The sequence below is a fragment of the Bufo bufo genome, chromosome 2 (assembly GCF_905171765.1).
Source record: "Bufo bufo chromosome 2, aBufBuf1.1, whole genome shotgun sequence".
NCBI classification, from domain to species: Eukaryota; Metazoa; Chordata; class Amphibia; order Anura; family Bufonidae; genus Bufo; species Bufo bufo.
This window is the reverse complement of record NC_053390.1, coordinates 459,414,432-459,439,082: the sequence shown is the minus strand read 5'-3', so window position 1 is coordinate 459,439,082 and position 24,651 is coordinate 459,414,432. Positions and strand designations below refer to the sequence as shown.

The window sequence follows — 24,651 nt, the reverse complement described above, 5'->3', positions numbered from 1 at the left end:
ACCAGATAGGAGTGGTGTGTTAAGTAGTACTATTCCTATCAGTTTAATCCCTGTTACGTCCACTAGTATTATTATTATTATTATTATTATAAGGTGTGTTAAGTAGTACTATTCCTATCAATTTAATCCCTGTTACGTCCCCTGTCATTGGACGTGTATGGAATAGATTTTAGACAACCGCAAAGAGTTGTCAATAGTTGACACACTCATGACATAAATTTTATTCCTCTATGCGTCAATCTTGGTGTAGTGATGACTGTGCTCGTGCGCACGTTTGGGAGATTGCAGGCGATGGGGGTTTTTCAAAGCCTATGGTCGTGCTGAGGTACTTCAGTGACGGTTAAGTGACCCAGAAAACAATGATTCTGCAGTGTGGGCCAAATGTTGGCCTAGTAGGCTTTAATGATCACCTTAGATCAGTGGTTCTCAACCTTTCTAAAGCCGTGACCCCTTAATACAGTTCATGTTGTGGTTACCCCCAACCATTACATTTTTTTCCTTGCTACGTCATAACTAATTTTGCTACTGTTATGATGACCCACCAAAAACACGCACAGACACCAATACACCAAATGTTAATTCAAATACACAAGTATTCATTCATAACCACAGAACTTTAGCATAAATACTAAATATTTGTAAACCAAATAAATAACTTTAAAATAAATAATAAACAAATACCCCCTAAAAAATAAATCAGTGGTGCTCACAGTACCCCCCCCCCCCCAAAAAAAAAATTAAATAAATCAGTGGTGCTCAGGGTACCCCTCAAATAAATAAATCAGTGGTGCTTCAAGTCCCCCCCAAATAAATAAATCAGAAGTGCTCAGGGTCCCCCAAATAAATAAATCAGCGGGGCTTCAGGTCTCCCCCAAATAAATAAATCAGCGGTGCTCAGGGTACCCCAAATAAATAAATCAGTGGTGCATCAGGTTTCCCCCAAATAAATAAATCAATGGTGCTCAGGGTCCCCCAAATAAATAAATCAGAAGTGCTTAGGGTCCCCCAAATAAATAAATCAGCGGTGCTTCAGGTCCCCCCCCCCCAAATAAATAAATCAATGGTGCTCAGGGTCCCCCAAATAAATAAATCAGAAGTGCTCAGGGTCCCCCAAATAAATAAATCAGCGGTGCTTCATGTCCCCCCAAATAAATTAAGCCTTGCTCAGCCAAATAATTAAAATAAAATTAGCCAGGCTCAATTAAATCATTGGTGGCAGTGGTGCTCAGCGGCGGTGTCAATAACGAAAAAACTCGGACCTCAGCAGACAGGCGGCCCGACTTACCCGTCCAGACGTCAGGCTCCTTCAAGCACAGGCAGTGATAGGACATCACTTCCTGTGCGCGAGGATAAGGGGCCGCTGCCGTTGTGCGGGCGACCCACAATAGGAAGCCTCAGGCGACCCCCCGGAAAGGGCCGATCGACCCCCAAAGGGGTCGCGACCCCTAGGTTGAGAACCGCTGCCTTAGATGATCACAAAGAAAATTTATGTTTTTTCTATGAAAAATTATCCAGCAGATCGCTTTTGGTCTGTTCACAATTAAGCAACGACCTTATCATCTGGGGTGTGCCAACATTGCTATTGCCAACACACTCATAGAGGTGGTCGCTTCATTGTGATACGCAAGCCCCTTCACCACCACAAGGTAACGATCACGAAGGGGAATAGACACATGTATGTGCCTTTTTTTTTTGTTTGGTTTTTGAAGCCACAGTGCAGCACCAGAGGCCAGAAAAATTAGGCATGTACACATGCATGAAAAATTCGGTATTGTTGCAGCCGCTGTAGCAGCGGCCAGAAAAATTGATGATTCCCAGGCAGAAAGTGCACTAAAACATTGCGGCTTGAACCCTAGTTGGTGGCGGATAAGTCACGCAAGTCATCCAGCATTCAGAGATAAAATACAGCAGCGTGTGGATCATTTTTAGCCCAAGGCAGCTCATTTCATCAGGCCTGTTTTAGTCGAATGTATCGCCCACTGTCAGTCCCTTCGGGATCCATCCCTCATTCATCTTAATAAAGGTGAGGTAATCTAGACTTTTTTGACTTAGGCGACTTCTCTTCTCAGTGACAATACCTCCTGCTGCACTGAAGGTCCTTTCTGACAGGAGACTTGAAGCGGGGCAGGCCAAAAGTTCTATCGCAAATTGGGATAGCTCAGGCCACAGGTCAAGCCTGCACACTCGGTAGTCAAGGGGTTCATCGCTCCTCTACAAAACAAAATGTAATTTTCACCAAATAAAGTTAAAAATAAAAAAATAAAAATAGGGAAATATTTAGGACATATCAGGTATCGCCGCGTCCATATTGACCGGCTCTATAAACATATCACATGACCAAACCCCTCAGATGAACACCGTCAAAAAAATAAAATAAAAACTGTACTAAATAAACCATTTTTTTGTCACCTTACAAAACTAAAAGTGCAACACCAAGCCATCAAAAAGGTGTATGCCCCCAAAATAGTGCCAATCTAACCGTCATCTCATCCCGCAAAAAATGAGCCCTAAGACAATCACCCAAAAAATAAAAAAACTATGGCTCTCAGACTAAAACATGATTATTTTGTTTCAAAAATGCTTTTTTTATCTTAAATGTAAACAAAATAAAAAAGTAAGAACCTACTCTATAAAAATACCACATGATCTAACCTCTCAGGTGAACACCGTAAAAAAAAAAAAAAAAAAAATGGGTAAAAAGCCATTTTTGCACCTTACATCACAAAAAGTGTAATAGCAAGCGATCAAAAAGTCATATGCACCCCAAAATAGTGCCAATTAAACAGTTATATCATCCCTCAAATAATTATCCCCTATCTAAGACAATCGCCCAAAAAATTAAAAAAACTATGACTCTCAGAATATGGAGACACTAAAACATTATTTTGTTTTGTTTCAAAAATTATATTATTGTGTAAAACTTAAATAAATAAAAGAAAGTATACATATTAGATATTGCCACATCCGTAACGACCGGCTCTATAAAAATATCATATGACCTAACCCCTCAGGTGAACACCGTCCAAAAAATTAAATAAAAACTGTTCTAAAAAATATATATTTTTGTCACCTTACATCACTAAAAGTGAAACACCAAGCGATTAAAAAAGGTATATGCCCCCCAAAATAGAACCAATATAACCATCACCTCATCCTACAAAAAATGAGCTCCTACCTAAGACAATCGCCCAAAAAAAAAAAAAAAAACTATGGCTCTCAAACTAAGGAGACACTAAAATGATTTATTTTTTGTTTCAAAAATTATATTATTGTGTAAAACTTAAATACATTTAAAAAAGTAAACATATTAGGTATCCCTGCGTCAGTAAGAACCTGCTCTATAAAAATACCACATGACCTAACCCCTCAGATGAACACCGGAAAAAAAATATATAAACGGTATCAAAAAAGCCATTTTTTGTCACCTTACATCATAAAAATTGTAATAGCAAGCGATCAAAAAGTCATATGCACCCCAAAATAGTGCCAATCAAACCATCATCTCATCCCACAAAAAGTGAGCCCCTACATAAGACAGTCGCCCAAAAAATAAACTATGGCTTTCAGAATGGAAGGCAGAATTTGCTGGATTGGTTTTTTGACACCATGTCCCATTTGAAGCCCCCCTGATGCACCCCTAGAGTAGAAACTCCCAAAAAGTGACACATATCAGATTTGCAAAAAATGGCCAACTCCTTAATGTGAAATATGGCAGGGTCCATAAGGGGTTAAAATGAAAAAAAAAAAGTATACATAATAGGTATCGCCGCGTCCATAACAACCAGCTATATAAAAATATCACATGACCTAACCCCTAAGGTGAACACCGTAAAGAAAAAAAGAAAAATAAGTGCAAAACAATACATTTTTTGTCACCTTACATCACAAAAATTGCAACAGAGTGAAAACGGATTTGTCAACCCGGGAGAGAACAGTGCGTTCGCACCTCTCCCCAAGTACTGCTCAAAGCGTAAATGCAGAAAATCAAAGGACGGGCAGTAACATAATAAAACTAAACTTTTAATTTAATATTACTAAGTAAGAATCCTAAAAAAAACTAAAAAACCCTGCAAACATAAACACAAACAGATACAGATACAGAACCTCAGACCATGCTCTACTGTGGTGAAGCAAGGTCACATGACCTCAGGTCCGTACGCCAGAATCCCCTAAACTAATTTTGGATCTGGAGACGTACCTTTTCAAGTAAAAAGGAAAGGTCTTACCAGTTTCGGTAGATAGTCAACGCTGTTCGCAATCAACGAAATGCCAGTAAAAAGGGAGGTTACTTTGATCCTGCGGGCTAATACCCAATATCCATTCTGGAGATGATGCTCCGGCTATGAGCTTGTCAGATAAACGGTCTTTTAAGTGGGAAAGCCTCAGGGAGAGAAAACTGACCCTGTTGCGCCCTACTTGACCTATTGGACCTTAGTAGCCTCCTAACATGGGGTCTGTGACCCGCAAGGGGTGGCCCCATCCGGAACCTTACCCTGATCTATGATCCCCTGGATAGCCCTACCAGATGTTGTACTCGGAGGCTAAAGAGCGGGTACCTGATCGGGTGCTGGAAAAATGAGTGCATTCAGATCATCATGATACATTCATGTGACCCAATGCATTTTATCAAGAGAACGTATCAAACTATATCTATAAAAAAGAGCCCCATGAATCATCAGGGGACACGGGCTTAAAACTAAACTAGCTGCACCTGCTGAAGGGTGTATGGTGTAACTCCGCAGTGTAACTATAAACACTTCCTTTTTACTGGCATTTCGTTGAGGCCTCATGCACACGACCGTTGTGTGCACCCGTGGCCGTTGTGCCGTTTTTTTTTCGCGGACCCATTGACTTTCAATGGGTCCGTGGAAAAATCGGAAAATGCACCGTTTTGCAGCCGCATCCGTGATCCGTGACCTGTCCTATTTTTTTCACGGCCAACGGTTCACGGACCCATTCAAGTCAATGGGTCCGTGAAAGAACACGGATGCACACAAGATTGGCATCCGTGTCCGTGATCCGTGGCCGTAGGTTAGTTTTTATACAGACGGATCCGAAGATCCGTCTGCATAAAAGCTTTTTCAAAGCTGAGTTTTCACTTCGTGAAAACTCAGAACCGACAGTATATTCTAACACAGAGGCGTTCCCATGGTGATGGGGACGCTTCAGGTTAGAATATACTAACAGAACTGTGTACATGACTGCCCCCTGCTGCCTGGAAGGTGCTGCCAGGCAGCAGGGGGCAGCCCCCCCCCCCCCCCCCCGTAGTTAACACATTGGTGGCCAGTGTGGCCGCCCCCCCCCCTCCCTCCCCTGTAGTTAACTCATTGGTGGCCAGTGCGGCCGCCCCCCCCTCCCCTGTAGTTAACTCATTGGTGGCCAGTGGGCCCCTCCTCCCCTGTAGTTAACTCATTGGTGGCCAGTGGGCCCCCCCTCCCCTGTAGTTAACTCATTGGTGGCCAGTGCGGCCGGCCCCCCTCCCTCCCCTGTAGTTAACTCGTTGGTGGCCAGTGGGCCCCCCCTCCCTCCCCTGTAGTTAACTCGTTGGTGGCCAGTGGGCCCCCCCCTCCCTCCCCTGTAGTTAACTCGTTGGTGGCCAGTGGGCCTTCTCCCCTCCCTCCCCCTCCTAATTAAAATCTCCCCCCTATCATTGGTGGCAGCGGAGTGTACTGATCGGAGTCCCAGTTTAATCGCTGGGGCTCCGATCGGTAACCATGGCAACCAGGACGCTACTGCAGTCCCGGTTGCCATGGTTACTTAGCAATTTGTAGAACCATTATACTTACCTGCGAGCTGCGATGGTCTGCGTCCGGTCAGGAGCTCCTCCTACTGGTAAGTGACAGGTCCGGCCGGGAGCTCCTCCTACTGGTAAGTGACAGGTCATGTCACTTACCAGTAGGAGGAGCTCCCGGCCGGATCGGTCACTTACCAGTAGGAGGAGCTCCCGACCGGACGCAGACCATCGCAGCTCGCAGGTAAGTATAATGGTTCTACAAATTGCTAAGTAACCATGGCAACCCGGGACTGCAGTAGCGTCCTGGTTGCCATGGTTACCGATCGGAGCCTCAGCGATTAAACTGGGACTCCGATCGGTACACTCCGCTGCCACCAATGATAGGGGGGAGATTTTAATTAGGAGGGGGAGGGAGGGGGGGCCCACTGGCCACCGAGTTAACTACAGGGGAGGGAGGGGGGCCGGCCACACTGGCCACCAATGAGTTAACTACAGGGGAGGGGGGGGCCCACTGGCCACCAATGAGTTAACTACAGGGGAGGGAGGGGGGCCGGCCACACTGGCCACCAATGAGTTAACTACGGGGGAGGGAGGGGGGGCCGGCCACACTGGCCACCAATGTGTTAACTACAGGGGGGGCAGTCATGTACACAGGCAGCAGGGGGCAGTCATGTACACAGTTCTTTTAGTATATTCTAACCTGAAGCGTCCCCATCACTATGGGAACGCCTCTGTGTTAGAATATACTGTCGGATTTGAGTTTCACGATGTAACTCAAATCCGACGGTATATTCTAACATAGAGGCGTTCCCATGGTGATGGGGACGCTTCAAGTTAAAATATACCATCGGATTGGAGAAAACTCCGATCCGATGGTATATTAACTCCTGACTTTACATTGAAAGTCAATGGGGGACGGATCCGTTTGAAATTGCACCATATTGTGTCAACGTCAAACGGATCCGTCCCCATTGACTTGCATTGTAATTCAGGACAGATCCGTTTGGCTCCGCACGGCCAGACGGACACCAAAACGACTTTTTTTTTCATGTCCGTGGATCCTCCAAAAATCAAGGAAGACCCACGGACGAAAAAACGGTCACGGATCACGGAAAAACGGAACCCCGTTTTGCGGACCGCAAAAAAATACGGTCGTGTGCATGAGGCCTGATTGCGAACAGCATTGACCATCTACCGAAACCGGTAAGACCTTTCCTTTTTACTTAAAAAGGTACGTCTCCAGATCCAAAATTTGTTTAGGGGATTCTGGCGTACGGACCTGAGGTCATGTGACCTTGCTTCACCACTGTAGAGCATGGTCTGAGGTGCTGTATCTGTTTGTGTGTTTATGTTTGTAGTTTTTTTTTTGTTTTCTTGAGGATTTTTACTTAGCAATATTAAAAGTTTAGTTTTATTACGTTACTGCCCCTCCTTTGATTTTCCAAAAATTGCAAAATTGCAAAGGCGTATGCCCCCCAAAATAGTACCAATCAAACCGTCACCTGATCCCGCAAAAAATTAGACCCTACCTAAGATGATTGGTCAAAAAATAAAAAATAAATATGACTCTCAGGCAATGGAGACACAAAAATATGTTTTTTTTTCTTCAAAACTGCTATTATTGTGTTAAAGTGTAATAAATAAATAAAAAGACATATTAGGTACAACCTGCTCTATAAAAATATCACATGATCTAACCCCTCAGATGAACACAGTAAAAAATAAAAAGTGCCAATAAAGCCATTTTTTGTCACCTAACATCACATAAAGTGCAACACCAAGCGATCAAAAAGGCGTACGCCCCCCAAAATAGTACCAATCAAACAGTCCCCTCATCCCGCAAAAAATGAGACCCTAAGACAATCAGTCAAAAAATTAAAAAGTTATGTCTCTCAGACTATGGAGACGCTAAAACATCATTTTTTTCGTTAAAAAAAATGCTATTATGTAAAACTTAATCAAAGTATACATATTAGGTAACAATCTGCACTATAAAAATGTCACATGACCTAACCCCTAAAAATGTCACATGACCTAATAAAAACTGTGCTAAAACAACCAATTTTTTGGTCACCTTGCCCTTTATGGGTAATAATGAATGATCAAAAAATCATATGTACCCAAAAATGGTACCAATAAAAACGTCAACTCTTTCTGTAAAAAACGAGCCCCTGCACAAAACGATCGGCAGACATATAAAAAAAAATATGGCGTTCAGAAAATGGAGGCACAAAAACAATTTTTTTTTCAAAAATGCTTTATTATGTAAAACTGAAACAAAGAAAGTAGACATATTTGATATCATTGCGTCCGTAACAACCTGCTCTATAAAAATAGCACATGATCTACCCAGTCAGAAGAATGTTGTAAAAAATAAAAACAGTGCCAAAACAGCTATTTTTTGGAGCAATTAAACATAATTTGTACCCCAAAATGTACCAATAAAACTGGCACCTTATCCCCTAGTTTCCAAAATTGGGAGTTTCTACTGTATGGGTGCATCAGGGGTGCTTCAAATGGGACATGGCATCTAAAGCCAGTTCTGCAAAATCTGCCTTCCTTTTCTTCTGCGCCCTGCCGTGTGCCCTTACATCATTTTACGACCAAATGTGGGGTGTTTATGTAAACGGCAGAATCAGGGTAATAAATGTTAAGTTTTGTTTGGCTGTTAAATTTTCGACCCAATGTCTATAGAAGGGATGGAGATGCCCCAAAAGAACAATAGTAATAAAATCGGTTCTGTGCAATGTCCTGCAGAAAATCAGTAAATGATATCCAATAACTTTTTGAGACCAAGAGACAATGTTCATATGGCAATTTTGCCCACACCTGAAACAGCGGCGTCCCGCTTAAACAGGGTAGGTAGCGGCGTCCCGCTACTAAACAACTTGCACGTCACTTTACCTTTTAATCGACTGAACTTTCTGCCAGACCTCGAGATGTTCTCTCTCCCCAAACGTGCCTCCGTTGTTTGTAGCACTATTTTATCGGGAGATTCCTGCTGATATGGATCCCATTGATGGACTTTCATCGATCCCCAGGCCAGTGATAATCAGCCTTCTGTTTGTTAGTCCTCTGCTATCAACTTTCGTCGATTTAAAGCAACACACCTCCGGTCAATGGCAGTCGATAGTTAGTATTCAGTCTTTCCGTGCAGCAAAAGTGGGGGATGTAGCACCAGATGCGTTTCGGGGTCCCAGTGTTCACCCCTTCCTCAGTGGTATTCATCCCCCTCTCAAGTCCCCTCTTTTATAGTGCACCTCTTGTGTATAGCATGGTTTCATTGGTCAATTACCAGACGTCAGATCCGGCCTACCGATTCTTTCAGGTGTCTGTGATTACTATCCAATTTCATACATAGAAAAAATATATAGTGGTAAAAACAGAGAATCGCCAAATTTTCCACTTTAGCAACCAACTAGGAATCTACAATTGCATACAGTTGTTCATACTGAGTCCTTAGGACATTTGGTCGAAAATTTTATCGAATATTTACTGAGTATTGTATCTGTGATTTGGAATATATGTATGGTCTCCATCAATAATTCGATTCTTAGTCTATTCGCAGCATTTTATTGTCTACTTTATGTATAGAGCTAATATTATAGAGCTAATATTCACATTTTAACTACCATATGTTATTGATTTTATTGTTTGTTGACCTATTAGTGAAATAAAATAATTCTTTGTGTACACACATGGTCCCGGATTTCTTCGAGTGCGCTGTCCATATTTATTAATTAATCTACCACAGAGCTAAACTACCACAGAGACATGGCATGCTACTGCTATGGCCCTGTGGTTAGGAGTCTGGTGCTAAACTACTTTACCTGCTTTAACAGTCATATGATTTGCAAGCTTACTGCACAGCAATTCTTACAGCTTCTATTGAATTCACTGGTATAAAACCACATGCAGGTATCTCCCCCTGGTGGCCGCTGCAGGCAGCTAGTTTTCTCAGTGTCAGACCTATTAAACATCATGTTCATGGCTGATCAGTGAATAAACTGCAACCATATTTGTTTGTTAGTTACCAAGCATGTATGCAGCCACTGGCTAAGAATACGTGTGAAGTGTGTGACTATGTGATTACTCCACTGAAATAATACAGGGATTTTAATGTGAACTTCCAGTCAAAAACTCAAATTTGACTACACATTGGAAATGGAAAGGCAACACACCTGGTACCCTCAGCTGGGAAAAGAAAATTAGCTTCAATTATATGTCTATATTAAGCCTCATGCACACGTCCGTGGAATACGGACCGTGAGACACCGGCCTGGATTCCTGCTGAGTATAGATAATACGAGTGTATTACTGTACAGCAGCGGGCACACGGCGCCATAGCAACCAATGACACCATGCGCTCGTGCACTCAGCAGGAATCCAGGCCGGTATCTCACGGTCCGTGTTCCACGGACGTGTGCATGAGGCTTTACTCTGATGTTTCTCCTGCATTGCTGATAACTTGTGTACATCAAATGACACTCTTACCCAGTAATTTCATGTAGACCTGCAATTTTAACCCTGCCCCTCTGTAGCTAGACTTTACCTATGGTGTACCCATGCCTGAGAAAAACTAGGATATGGATTGCTGAAACAGGACGTAAGGAGATTGTTGCATTGATGGATAGCTGAAATGTTCCCCTTGTGAGGGATAAGGAGTTACAAGGCAAGCATTTGTGTGGGATGTGAGGTTTAATTTGCCTCTCTTTTATTCTATATAATTATAGGATATCAGCAGACATGAACCAATCGATTTGTCACATCAAGCAGTGTTCGGCACCTGCTGCGTGGTCTCTCTGAAGCAGAGAACACTCCCTATGCCACTTGATTGACAGGGCTGGACATCTCTCCCTGCTCTCACATCTTATTTATTTATTTAATGCACTTAAATAGCACTACTATATTCCGCAGCGCTTTACAGACATTAGCATCCAACTGTCCCCAATGGGGCTCACAATCTAAAGTCCCTAAGGTCTTTGGAGTGTGGGAGGAATCAGGAGTAATCGGAGGAAACCCACACAAACATGGGGAGAATATGCAAACTCCATGCCAATGTTGTCTTTGGTCAGATTCGAACCTAGGACCCCAGCGCTGCAAGGCACCAGTGCTAACCACTGAACCAACATGCTGCCCACAATCTTGCCCCTCTGCTGATACTCCGAGTAGGAGCTCAGGTGCAGAGGCTGCATGCATCTCTACACCTGTGGGTAGCAGCGCATTAACAGTTGCTGCTCCAGTAGTGGAAGCAGAGCATCTGCGCTTGTACCACTACTTGGAACAGCGGCACAGGCGCAAGATTGCTAGAGACTGGCGAGATATGCGGCCTTGTCAATCAAAGTGGCAGGAGAAGCGGCCTCAGCTTTGGGGACACCCCACGACAGGTGCAGATCCCTTCTTACAAATCAATTCCCTCACCTCTATATATCAGGCATTTACATTTTTGTAGTGCTTTATATTCTAATTCAGTTTGTTAAAAAAGACATCATTCAAAGTCACCTGAAGTTAGATTTATTAACCTCAAAACATTAACATTAAAATAACATATGAATGTTAACCAGAAAGCAGTGCAACGTTTTAGTAACTAGATCACTTCACTTATCACACATCTAACAAGATCTGATGCAGGAAGAGATCTGTGCAACCGTTGTAGGGTGATCCCCCAAAATTCTATGCTAATTTTCCATTATAAAGGGTCCATATTGGTAGATTCTAGTAGAAAAGTTGTAGAACTGAACTAATTCTCTATCTCCGTGTCACTGGTGTTCACAGTTTGTTCCAGTTTATTTGAGTGGCCATTTGTTATGTATTGGTGATGTAAGCAGTTAACTTGGCCAGTCCCTTTCTTACTAGCAATAGGGCAAGGTGTGAAGACTGTGCTGGATCTCTTGAGACTCATGAAACTTCTCTGCATCTTGTACTCCAACATCATATGATTCTGAGGTGGTAGACCCAAACATGCCCTGTGGAAAAACACACACAAAAAAACAGTATAGTAATTGCATCATAAGAATAAGGAAAATTACTTCTTTTTTTTTTTGTAATCAATATATTTTCCAAATCTTTACAACTTAGCAATGGACACACAGACAACCCATGTAGCACTGATTGTGTAGAGGCACTAGGTTGTCTGGTATAGGCTACCCTTCAACGTCACCTTCAGGTAACACATCACAACTAGGGTTGTTTCGGGTATCGAACTTTCGATATCCAGTCGATACTTTGATACGATACCGGGCTCTGCTACTGCACAGCCCAGTATCAGAGAACATGAGCACGCTGCTCTCAGCGTGCGCCATGTTCCCTCAGCAGCACGGGGAGAAGGAAGCAGTCTTTCACTCCCCCTGTGCTGCTTGCCACCAATGAGACCGCAGCGGGGCGCCACCAATGATAACTAATGTTTAATACATTACAAATACAAGCGACAGAAACACATTGCCGGCACCCTGCGATCTGCAGCAATTAACCCCTGAGGGGTTAACTGCTGCTGATCGCAGCGCCCTGTCAGAGGTCGGGTGCCGGCAATGTGTTTCTGCCGCCGGCTGTATTTGTATATTAAACGTTCATTATCATTAGTGGTGCACTGTGCACTGTGCCCCCTCCACAGTATTAAAATCGTTGGTGGCAGTGGCCACAGAGTCCCCTCACCTCCTCTCATTGGCGGCAGTGGCAGCTTCTGATCAGAGCCCCAGCAGTGTAATCCTGGGGCTCCGATCGGTTACCATGGCAGCCAGGGCGCTACTGAAGCCCTGGCTGCCATAGTCAGCTCCCTGCTGCCGTGTGCACAGAGCACAGGGCAGCAGGGACAGTGTAAGAGGCTATTCACCCTAATAGAGCTCTATCGGGGTGTAAAGGACAAGGGATTAAAAGATCCCAGGTTCTGCCCCTAAGGGGGGAAATAGTTATTAAATAAACTGTAAAAAAAAAAGTTACAAAAATACACCAAAATAGTATAAATCACCCAATTTTACATATAAAATATATATTACATATCGCCACGTCCGAAAAGCCCAAAATATAAAAATCTCTTATGCGGTGAACACTGTAAAAGGAAAAAAAAGAAAAGAAAAACTGCTTGATTTGCTTTTTTTTTTTTGTCACCTTGTCCCCCCCAAAAATAGGATAGAACCGTTCTATTATGGGCTGGACGTTCCATAAAATGCAGAATGCACGCGGCTTTTTTTGCGTTTTATTTTTTCCACGTGGTATCGAGTATCGCAATAATTTTTTATGGTATTGAAACCGAATCAAAATTTTGGTATCGAAACAAATCACAACTACAATTTCATGTCACCACAAGGTGGCAAATTCTATAGGCCTTCTTTTGCTCATGTCTAGGCTGGGGTTTAAAAAGGAAATACCAGATAAATATAATATAGCACATATATTGCATTTCTACTCAGCAATAAAATGATAAATCCCAAATCAGGTAATTGCACAAAAAAGCGCAGATTTAACCACCTCCCGTCCGCCCATAGACTATAAACGTCCGGGAGGTGATTCTCCATTTCTGAATGGACGTTCCAGAACGTCCGTTCAGAAACTGCAGCTGCACGCTAATCGTGCAGCGGCTGATCGGGTTGCCCGCTGTCAGTGACAGCAGGGCAACCCAGAGAGAAGGCAGGGACAGTGCCCAGGTGTCCCTGCCTTCTGGATCACTGCATACACAGCGCTCACGAGAAAACAATCTCTGAATGACCTAGATAAGTAAAGGCGTTCCAAAGTTATTACCACATAAAGTGAGATATGTCAGTTTTGCAAAATTAGGCCTGGTCAGGAAGGGGGAAAAAAATGGCCCAGATGGGAAGTGGTTAAAAAAATCCATATTTACCACCTACAGTGTATGGCCGAGTTCACACGAACGTGTGTGATCCGTGGCCGTATTGCGGGCCGCAATACACGGCCACAGTTCCGTGTGCATTCCGCATCACGGATGCAGACCCTTTCACTTCAATGGGTCCGCAATTCCGGATTTGCGGACCCATTGAACTACCGCACGGAACGGGACTCCTCGGAAGCACTACGGAGTGCTTCCCGTACTTCCGTTCCGCAAAAAGATAGAACATGTCCTATCTTTTTGCGGAACGGGCAGATCGCGGACCCATTAAAGTGAATGGGTCCGCAATCCGATGCGGCTGACCTACGGCCGGCGATCGTGCATTGCGGCCCGCAGCACGGGCACGGGTCACAGACGTTCATGTGAACTCGGCCTATGAAAGAGATGCCATCAGAAGATGGCTGGCATATGGAGGATCACACTTTATGCATTTGCACATGATAACTGTGTATACAGTACCTGAGGATGTTCTCGATGCAGTTTCTCTGCCTGAAAAGCGCATTAATTACTGGTGTTCCCTCTGGCACCAGTGGGGCTTTACAAAGGAAGCTGAGAATGGACAGGATACTGTGAAATGTTTGAAAGTCTTGGTCTTTTTCAGTGCAAAATGTTATCCTTTGACAGAGGTCAGTGAGCATCACCAGGTCTAGGATAATGGGACTAGCAAGAAGTGAGTCCTGAAAATAAAATTGGGAGATCAATAGAATTGGTAAATGCTTTCAAAAGAACTATTAGGAAAATGGAAAATATCATTATGAATTATTGAGAAAACTCAAAAAAACAATAGAAAGACTATAAGCCTGTCTGTAGTGACTGAAAATGCACTACAAAAGCTAGGTAAAGCAATTGCTGTTTCTGCAAATCCTGCCCAGTGGTAAAAAGGTTTTCCCTCCATGCTTGGAAATATTATACTACTGGCATATGACATTTACAACAGGGCAGAATTACAGATTAAGGCCTCTTGCACACGAACGTATTTTCTTTCCGTTTCAGTTCCATTTTATTTGCGGACAGTATGTGGAACCATTCATTTCAATGAGTCCGCAAAAAAAAACTGAATTTACTCTGTGTGCATTCTGTTTCCGTATGTCCGTATTTCTGCTCCGCAAATAAATGTCCTATTATTGTCCGCATCACGGACAAGGATAGTACTGTTCTATTAGGGGCCAGCTGTTCCGTTCCGCAAAATACGGAATGCACATGGATGTCATCTGTATTTTTTGCAGATCCGTTTTTTGCGGACCGCAAAATACATACAGTCGTGCGCAAGATGCCTAAGGGGTCATTTATCAACCTGGTGTAAAGTAGAACTAACTTAGTTGCCCATAATAACCAATCATATTCCACCTTTCATTTTGGACAGCTCCCTTGGGAAATGAAAAGAGGAATCTGATTGGTTGCTGTGGGAAACTGTATCCATGTACCAAAAGTCTAGTCTTAGTTTACTCCACATATAAGGCCTCTTTCACACTTGCGTTGTCCGGATCCGGCGTGTACTCCACTTGCCGGAATTACACTCCGGATCCGGAAAAACGCAAGTGTACTGAAAGCATTTGAAGACTGATCCGTCTTCCAAATGCTTTCAGTGTTACTATGGCACCCAGGACGCTATTAAAGTCCTGGTTGCCATAGTAGGAGCGGGGAGCGGGGGAGCGGTATACTTACAGTCCGTGCGGCTCCCGGGGCGCTCCAGAATGACGTCAGAGCGCCCCATGCGCATGGATGACGTGTCCAATGCGATCACATGATCCATGCGCTTGGGGCGCCCTGACGTCACTCTGGAGCGCCCGGGGAGCCGCACGGACGGTAAGTATACTGCTCCCCCGCTCCCCGCTACACTTTACCATGGCTGCCAGGACTTTAGCGTCCCGGCAGCCATGGTAACCACTCTGAAAAAGCTAAAAGTCGGCTCCGGCAATGCGCCGAAACGACGTTTAGCTTAAGGCCGGATCCGGATCAATGCCTTTCAATGGCCATTAATTCCGGATCCGGCATTGCGGCAAGTGTTCCGGATTTTTGGCCGGAGCAAAAAGCGCAGCATGCTGCGGTATTTTCTCCGGCCAAAAAACGTTCCGTTCCGGAACTGAAGACATCCTGATGCATCCTGAACGGATTTCACTCCATTCAGAATGCATGGGGATAATCCTGATCAGGATTCTTCCGGCATAGAGCCCCGACGACGGAACTCTATGCCGGAAGAAAAGAACGCAGGTGTGAAAGAGCCCTAAGCTGGCATAGGTTTACTACAAAATGTGCCATAATTTTAGTCCATTTTTTGTACATGGTGGCACATTTAGGCCACGCTTCTATCACAAAGCCACACCACTTTTGGGCCAGGAGTAAAATGTGTAAAACAGTTGGTAAATGTGACGTAAAGCATGCACACCAGTTTTTGTTGCAAAAACTGGCACATATTCAATAGTAACTCTGCCCCTACGTCCACACTCCAGTTTACATCATTGTACTGTATCATTTACCCATACATCCTATATCCTACACCCTTGTCCCAGTGTACACTACATTCATCTGATCCAGGGATGCTTAACCTGCGGCCCTCCAGCTGTTGAAAAACTACAACTCCCATCATGCCCTGCTGTAGGCCGATAGCTGTAGACTGTGCTGGGCATGCTGGAAGTTGTAGTTTTGCAATAGCTGGAGGGCCGCAGGTTGGGCATCCCTGATCTAAGCGATAATAGCGTCCATCAACCATCGTCCCTTGAAATTAATAACTTCCTGCAGTCAAATAAACTTCGTTCTCTTACCAAAGACCAAGCTAACCAATTAGATGACCCCATTACTGCACAGGAAGTTATCTATGCTGTTAAAGGCATCAAAAAGAACAAAGCACCTGGTCCCGATGGCTTTGAAGGCGAATATTACCAGACATTTATGTAAGAGCTTACACCACATTTGAACAATGTTTTTAATTTAGCCAGACTTAAAGGACAATTTCCAGGCGAAATGCTCAAAGCCACCATCATTACTCTTCCAAAGCCTGGGAAAGCGCCCACTGACCCAGCAAATTTTAGGCCAATTTTTCTGCTTAAGGGCTCATGCACAAGACCGTGCCGTTTTTTGCAGTCCGCAAATTGCGGATGCGCAAAAAACGGATGCCGCCATGCGCCTTCCGCAATTTGCGGAACGGAACAGGGAGCCCATTATAGAAATGCCTATTCTTGTCCGCGAAACAGACAAGAATAGGACATGCCTCATAATTTTTGCGGGGGCCACGGAACGGAGCAACGGATCTTTCGCGGACCCATTGAAATGAATGGTTCCGTATACGGCCCGTATACGGAACGCAAAAAATGTTCGTGTGCATAAGACCTAAGGCCTCTTGCACACAAACGTTTTTTTTTTTCCATTTACGTTCTGTTTTTGGCGTTCCGTATACGGACCATATACAAAACCATTCATTTCAATGGATCCGCAAAAAAACGGAAGGTACTCCGTATGCCTTCCGTTTAAATATTTCCGTTTCAAAGACAGAACATGTCCTACTATTGTCCGCATAACGGACAAGGATAGCACTGTTCTATCAGGGGCCAGCTGTTACGTTCCGCAAAAAACTGAAAAAGCCATACGGTCGTGTGCAAGAGGCCTAATGCAGATGTAAAGCTATATGCAAAAGTGTTAGCATCAGATTATTGCCGATCTTGCCAAGTCTCATTAATGGAGACCAAGTAGGGTTTACCAAGGGAAGGCAGGCTCCAGATGGGACAAGGAAGCTTATAAACCTTATCCATTGGGCTGACAAAAAACGTTTACCTTCTGTGCTTCTCTCGTTAGACGCAGAGAAATCGTTTGACAGGGTTAGTTGGGAATACGCCTTCACTACTCTCAGTAATTTTGGGTTCGGGAAATCCATTATTAGCGCGATACGTGCATTATGTTCCAACCCATCTACGCATGTGTTGGTGATTGGTTTGGAGATAATACCATTAACTATTACTAATTACAAGGTTGCCCACTTTCCCCCCTAATATTTACTCTAGTAATGGAACCCTTTGCAGAGATGTGAGGAAACACTCCTCCATAGCTGGTATATCAATAGTATCTCAAGAGCATAAAATATATCTTTTTGCGGATTATGTAATACTCCTCCTATCAAATTCGAGTTCTTCGCTTAAAACCGTAGAAGAAGTGCTTTGTCTCTTTAGCAAGGTTTCTTTATTATAAGGTCAATGTCCACAAATCACAAAAGTTAGCTATATAACTACCACACAAAGAAAAACTACTCATCTCCGAACATTTCCCATACCAATGAGCAACCTCCTCCATTCCCTATTTAGGCATTCAACTCACTCCCTCAACTTCTCAGTTGGTGAAGGCAAAATACCATCCCCCCCCCCCCCTGTCAAAGCTCTTACCGAAGAACTGGACAGGCCGTCGAAAAATTAGATCAGCTGGATGGGCAGGATAGTTCTGTACAAAATGTTGATTCTACCACGCATTCTCTATGTCTTCCGCACGCTACCTATCTCTTTGCCGCGCTCGATCTTCCTCTCTCTCCGCTCCCAGGTGACCTCTTTCGTCCGGCAGAGGAAGAGACAGAGATTGGCGTACCACCTGATGACTAAAGCTAAACAAAATGGAGGCATGGGTCTACCAGACCTAGAGCGTTATTATATAGCCTTCTTATTGGATCAAGCCAAACATTGGGCAGAAGAGCACAGCCAAAAGTTATGGCCTGATATTGAAGCAAAGATGACTGGGGTGACACGTCTAAATACTATATTGGGCCTACCCACCTACATTCATTGATGCTCGAAAGTGGTGCCCCCACTGGTAATAGCATCCTTGAATGCATGGAGGACGGGGTGCTCCACTGTTGAAGAAACAGAACCTAGAATCAAGGTACGAGTTTGGATCGATGCATTAAAGGCGTACATGTCGGATCTTTCTATTCACAGATGGGCAAGTAGTCAAATAGCATTCCTATCAGATATTTACAGGGACGTGAAGTTGATGACAGTTCAACAAATTCAGGAAGCATTTCAGTTACCTGGTACTGAACAGCACACATATAATAGAGTGGCATCGTTCCTTGCATCTGGAATGCCATTGAAAGTTGATACCCCTACTGTCATGAATGATCTACTTAGACCTGGAGGGGGATTGAAAAGGAAGGGAGTGAAACAGCTCTATTTTTCAGTGACACATAATACTATCTTCCACAAACACATGCCAATGGTAGCAGGACCTCTCTATAAAACTACCAGAGGCAGTCTGGCAAAAAGCCATACATTGGGCACACTCATCTACAAACTGCGCTACACATTGGGAACAAAACTGCAAACTGTTATTATTGTGGTATTACACTCCAGAGTGATTGGCACTTATATATCCCAACGTTTCACAACAATGTGGCTCTTTGCTCCACATATTCTGGGATTGTCCAAAAATTAAACACTTTTGGCAGTCAATTACCAAGCTTCTCCAACAAATGAACCCTATACTGGCTCATTTACCACCAGAAACAGCCCTCTTGTTAATCAACATTGAGGCTTTTCCACGCCAGGTCAGTACCATTATGTGTCATGTATTGCATTCCTCAAAACTTGCTTTTGACAGATATTGGAAGTCTCAAACAATACCCTCTATAACAGAAGTTAAATCTACTGTAATAGCTACTTATGGGAAAAGGTTCTAGCACGCCAAAGTGGTTTTCTAAACAGTTTCCATCCTAAGTGGTCACAGTGGATAGCATTACATCCAGACCTGAAGGCACCTTACATCCAGACCTGAAAGACCTACTCAAGGGCATGGATACTATAGCTTGGAAGCATAGCATATTCAGGTCAACGTTGGACATGGGGTAAACGCCTTCTCGATATCTCTTTGAGCACAATCTGGGAAACACGTTCTTGTTTTTCTTCTTTCTGTGTTCAAGTTCATACCTTTGTTCAAGTTTATTGTAGCCTAAATGGGTTCGTACCTTGTATATAGATTCTTGCTTTCAGTATAAAGGTATAACGCTATTACTACCGAATTACATTGTAACTTAGTATGATAATGTTACTCTTATCTAGCAATAGAGACGAGTATGCAGAATGTAATGTACCGTGACCTTTATTATAATTTGTACAAGCATATACATACAGTATCTGTACTGATGTTTATATCAAAACCCAATAAAAAATATTTAATAAAAAAAAAATATCTATTCAATCTCCATATCACACTAACCCCTTGGGTATACTCTTCATTGGGAACATTATATACCATTGCACCTTGACTTACATGATCATTGCAGCTTGACCTACATGATGTGTCACACCAGTTCCTCTTTAGGGTCGCTTAAAGGGTTGAGCGAATCGACTTCGGATGAAACATCCGAAGTCGATTTGCATAAAACCTTGTTTCTATACTGTACGGAGCGAGCGCTCCGTACAGTATTAGAATGTATTGGCTCTGATGAGCCGAAGTTATTACTTCCCGAAGTCTCGCGAGACTTTGCATATAAACTTCAGAAATTGATTTATACTGTAAAAAAACATTTCCCGAACTCGGGTTTGGCTCCAAGTGGTACCTTGGAACTGAACCTGAGTTGGGTAAAAGGTTTTTTATAGTATAGTAAATAAATTTCAGAAGTTATTATGCAAAGTCTCACGAGACTTCGCAAAGTAATAACTTTGGCTCATCGGAGCCAATACATTCTCAAACATTGGCAGCATATCTGTCACGATCAGTGTGCGGGAAAAACTCCACACGAAACACAGGAGGGAAGGGGGACAGTAACTGGGCCTGGAAACTAGGGAAGGAACAGGTCACCTCCTGAACAACCCTAATCTGGGCCCTAACTACCTATCAATATGAACAGACCTTGAAGGTAGGAATATTAATATGCTGAATACCTAGACCCTTATTTCCCTATAAGGCCATGGAATGAGGTTAGGACCAGAGACAACCCATTCTTCCCCAGATGGACGAATGGAAGTCTCTGTCTCAAGCCCAGATACAAACAGGGAATATAACAAACATAAAACAATAAGAAAAGACCAGACTTATCTGAAAGTAGAAAACTGGCAACTCCAGAAGCACCACAGAGTACAACCGACCAGCTAGTTAGAAGGCAGGAAGAAAATCTATAACCCGCACCTCCAAGAGTGAGAGACAACTACTTATGGGAAAAGTAAATTACAAACAAGCAACACCTGAAGCAAGGGGTGTGGCATTCACCAAAACACAGACACAATAAGATCCACAGTGAACTTGTCAATTTAACCCGATCTCCTAGTACCTGCCACGGGAACGTCCGTGACAATATCTCTAGGATGGAGCCAGCAAAGTGCCGGAGGGCGCATTGCAGATACGCGGCCGTCTCTATTCATTCCTATGAGAGCACCGAAAATAGCCGAGCATTGGCTCAGCTATTTCCGTCAGCCCCAAGGAAGTGAATGGAACGGTGGCTGCACTTGCGCAGGGTGCCTCCCATTCATTTCAATGGGAATTCCGCTTGGCTATTTTCAGCACTCCTATAGGAATGAATGGAAGGCGCATGTGCGCCCTCCAAGACTTTGCAGGCTCCGTTCTAAGTATAGGTGCACGTCCCAGAGATGGGACCTGAACGGACATTGTGGGCATATCCTAGCAATATGCGCTCAATGTCTGAGATGGGAATAACTCTTTAACCCCTATTATATCATCTGTCCCTTTATTTTTCCACTCATGGCATTTTATACATAGTTATCTGTAGTCTTAGTAACCTTGATAAATCCCAGCATGCGCATCAGACTATCTTACTATCATTGTATTATGCTCACATTATGTGCAAATAGTTTTTCGGTCCATTTTTTCCAAGTATATTTCTATATTTTGTCATTAAGGGCCTCTTAATTATTAGGCTTGAAACGTTGCACTGTTTGTGGTGCACATATCGGCTGGATGAAATAAATTAATTCAGTTGCAGGTGTGCTACCTCATATTGGACTATAGAAACACATATATTACTCTTTTTCTTAAAAGGCTACTAAACCTAGAATCCAAACACAGAAAAAGTACAACCAACAAAATGGAACATCATTTCCTTATATGTCTTAGTACATTGTTCTCTCATGCTGCAGTTAAGCTTTCTCCCCTCCCTCTCCTCCTCTGATGCTAGTGCACATGAGACAGGAAGTTTAGTAGGAGGGGTCGGGATTTAGTTGGTTGGAATTTTTGTTGAAAGGAATCTCCTAGTTACTAATAGTAGCTAAATAGTAACTAAAATAGATTTGGTAACCACACCAGTCATAGAACATACAGCTGAACAGCTAACTAATCTGTCTAGTCCTCCTTTTAATGAATAATTGTACAGATTTGCTTATCAGCAGCTTTAGAAAGCTGGGTAGCATGTGAAGGTATGCTGGAAATCAAACTCACAGTTGTCCTGATATTATACTTATGGATATAGGGGGTCATTTATTACGAGAAGTGCACCATTTTTTGGCGTATTTTTGTCGCAGATTTGGTCGTAAAGGGGACTTGCAGCCAAATCTGCGACTTTTCCCCATGTCACTTTTCTGAGGTGGCAGAAGTGTGGGCGGGCTGATAGGCCCGTCTGATTCATAATTTTCTACACCTGTTTTTGAAGTAGAAAACTACTTACATCTACACTAGCAAGGGAGCTGGCGTAAATTAAAAGGGAACCTATCAGCACCAAAATGGATCATAAACCGCCAGCAGTACCTTAAAGCTGTTAACATCCGCCTTCTAATGATGTTCTTGTGTAAGATGTCTGAGGCGCATGATCACTGTAAAACAACTTTTATTTCCCCGCAGGTCATATGCAAATGAGGCTTCCTTGCTTCGAGTCTAGGTAAGCATGCCCCTAAGCGTCCCCTCTTTTGTTAGAATGACAGCCTGCAGCGCGGCTGGGATGGCACAAGTCTCGAGCACGCGCAGTGGGCAGCTAAAACCCGGCTAACAGTGGCAGCTGGAGACAGGATCGCGCCTTACCAAGGAGCGCACCGCGCATGCGCGAGACTTGTGAGATCCCGGCCACAATCTAACAAATTGTTAATCTAACAAGAGAGGGGACAATTAGGGGGCATGCTTACCTGTACTCGAAGCAAGGAAGCTCATGCGAGATTTTATCTGTAGGGGCGTTTCTTAGGCGGAGCTGAGTAGCTTGACTCTTCTCTGGTCAAGCATGTAAGATATGACTCTTTTCTGTTAATTAGCATAAAAGGCGGGAAAGCGTTATAGGGCGATAAAATAGGACAGGTTAGTCCTTAGATTATGGATCGATCGCTGGGAACTATTAGGGTAAACAAGCATTAAGGTACATTTGGTTTAATATGTCAGAACATGGTGACAGGTTCCCTTTAAGCAAGTCGCATGGCTGCTGGTAAAGCACAGGCACCTATACATAACTTAGGTGCATCAAATGGCATGGAGACCGGCATCTAAATTACCAGTCTTAGTCACCAGTCTTCGTGTTTACAGAATGGCCCTGATTTATCATGCCTTCACTCAGAATTATGTCTTCAAAAAGATGCAAATTAGGCAATTTTTTCATGCAAAAATGTGCTACTTTTTGCAGGTTTACACCACTCCAGTTTTGAAATGGGAGTGTAAAAGTGGGTGTGGTTAGCTATGCTAATGAGTTTATTCCAGGTTTATCATTGAGACTTTTTTCAAAAAAGTCAGAAAAAGGTTGCAATCTCACTCCAGGAGGAGAGTGGAGTAGGAAAACTGGAGTACCTTTTCTAGACAGAAGTGTTAAAGGGGTTCTGCAGTTTTTTTAAACTGATGAATATCCTCTGGATAGACCATCAGCATCTGATCGGCGGGGGTCCAAAACCCAGGACCCCAGCCAATCAGCTGTTTGAGACGCAGCGGCGCTGCCAGTAGCGCTGCGGCCTTCTCGCTGTTTACTGCAGGCCCAGTTACGACTAGTATCAATGGCCTGGGCGGGGCTAAGATCTGTTCACTTGAATGGAGCTTAGCCGCGCCCAGGCCAGTGATACTAGTCGTGACGTCACTGGGCCTGCAGTAAACAGCGAGAAGGCCGCGGCACTACTGCCTTCTCAAACAGCTGATCGGCAGGGGTCCCAGGTGTCGGACCCCCGCCGATCAGATGCTGATGATCTATCCAGAGGATAGATTATTAGTTTAAAAAAACTGCAGAACCCCTTTAAGTTTAAGGGCTCATGCACAGAGTTGTTGCCCAGCCACGCCCATATTACAGCCAGAAAACATTAACTTGAATAGGTCTGCATTCCAGAAGGTGGAAACATGTTCTTTATTTTTTGCGGTACGGATGGATCACAGACCCTTTCAAGTTGAATGGGTCTGTATCTGTCTGCGGCAGCTGCACGGATGGTGCTTGTGCATTCGGGACCATAATTTGTGGTCTCCAATGCACTGAATGGGCGGCACATGTTCGTGTGCATGAACCCTAAAGATAAGACAAATTTATCAAATCGCATGAGTCATTTGATAAATGTGGCATAAAATAAGCCAAGGCAGGCAGACTCAAGCAAAACTGACTTCAAATATTCCCCTTATGATAAATTCCCCCAATATATGTAGCAAGTGTGGCCTCTATTATTATTAGATCTCTGTAGCTGTTGTTACCCAGCTTTCTTAGATGCTGAATTCCAAATCTGCTTAGTTATGTAGTGATAAATCCCCTTATAGCTAGACCTTACTCCTAAATAGTGTCATAGCTAGGCAGATTTGCCTTGTGGGGTAACATTTTATGCACAGTATGTACAGTTCCACGAGACTTGTAATCCACAAGTCAAATTTGTCTAGACAGACAGTGAGGAGTCCCTCCTGGCTATATAGGCAAACTTGACATTCAGGCATGTGGGAAAGATGGGTAGTACTTTCTGTAGTGTCAGTGTCTTGGTACTGTCAAGTATCCCTGCACACATACATGGGGAAGTTTTGTAAGAAGTTTTACTGACCAGAGCTGGTCTCCAGCCAAAGATGGAGAGGCAGAGAGGAATGAGCCACTTCACTGACTGCAGGATACCTGTTTAAAGGGGTTGTGTCATCTCAGACAATGGGGGCATATCACTGGGACCCGCACCTACATCGAGAACGGAGCCCTCCTTTCATTTCTATGGGTCTGCTGAAAATAGCC

General features: G+C 43.7%; 1 protein-coding gene across 2 annotated transcripts in view; it reads right to left on the bottom strand.

The window, feature by feature from the left end:
• Positions 1 to 11,232: 11,232 nt before the first annotated feature.
• Positions 11,233 to 24,651, bottom strand: part of ISYNA1 (inositol-3-phosphate synthase 1) — a 162,983-nt gene continuing 149,564 nt past the window's right edge. For both annotated transcript variants that reach the window (XM_040417639.1, XM_040417638.1), the window contains exons 10-11: positions 14,034 to 14,251; positions 11,233 to 11,700 (exon numbers count right to left, since the gene is read on the bottom strand). In XM_040417639.1, coding sequence (XP_040273573.1) covers positions 11,475 to 11,700; positions 14,034 to 14,251 — 444 coding nt within the window. In that variant the 3' untranslated portion in view covers positions 11,233 to 11,474. The remainder of the gene's footprint in view (positions 11,701 to 14,033; positions 14,252 to 24,651) is intronic.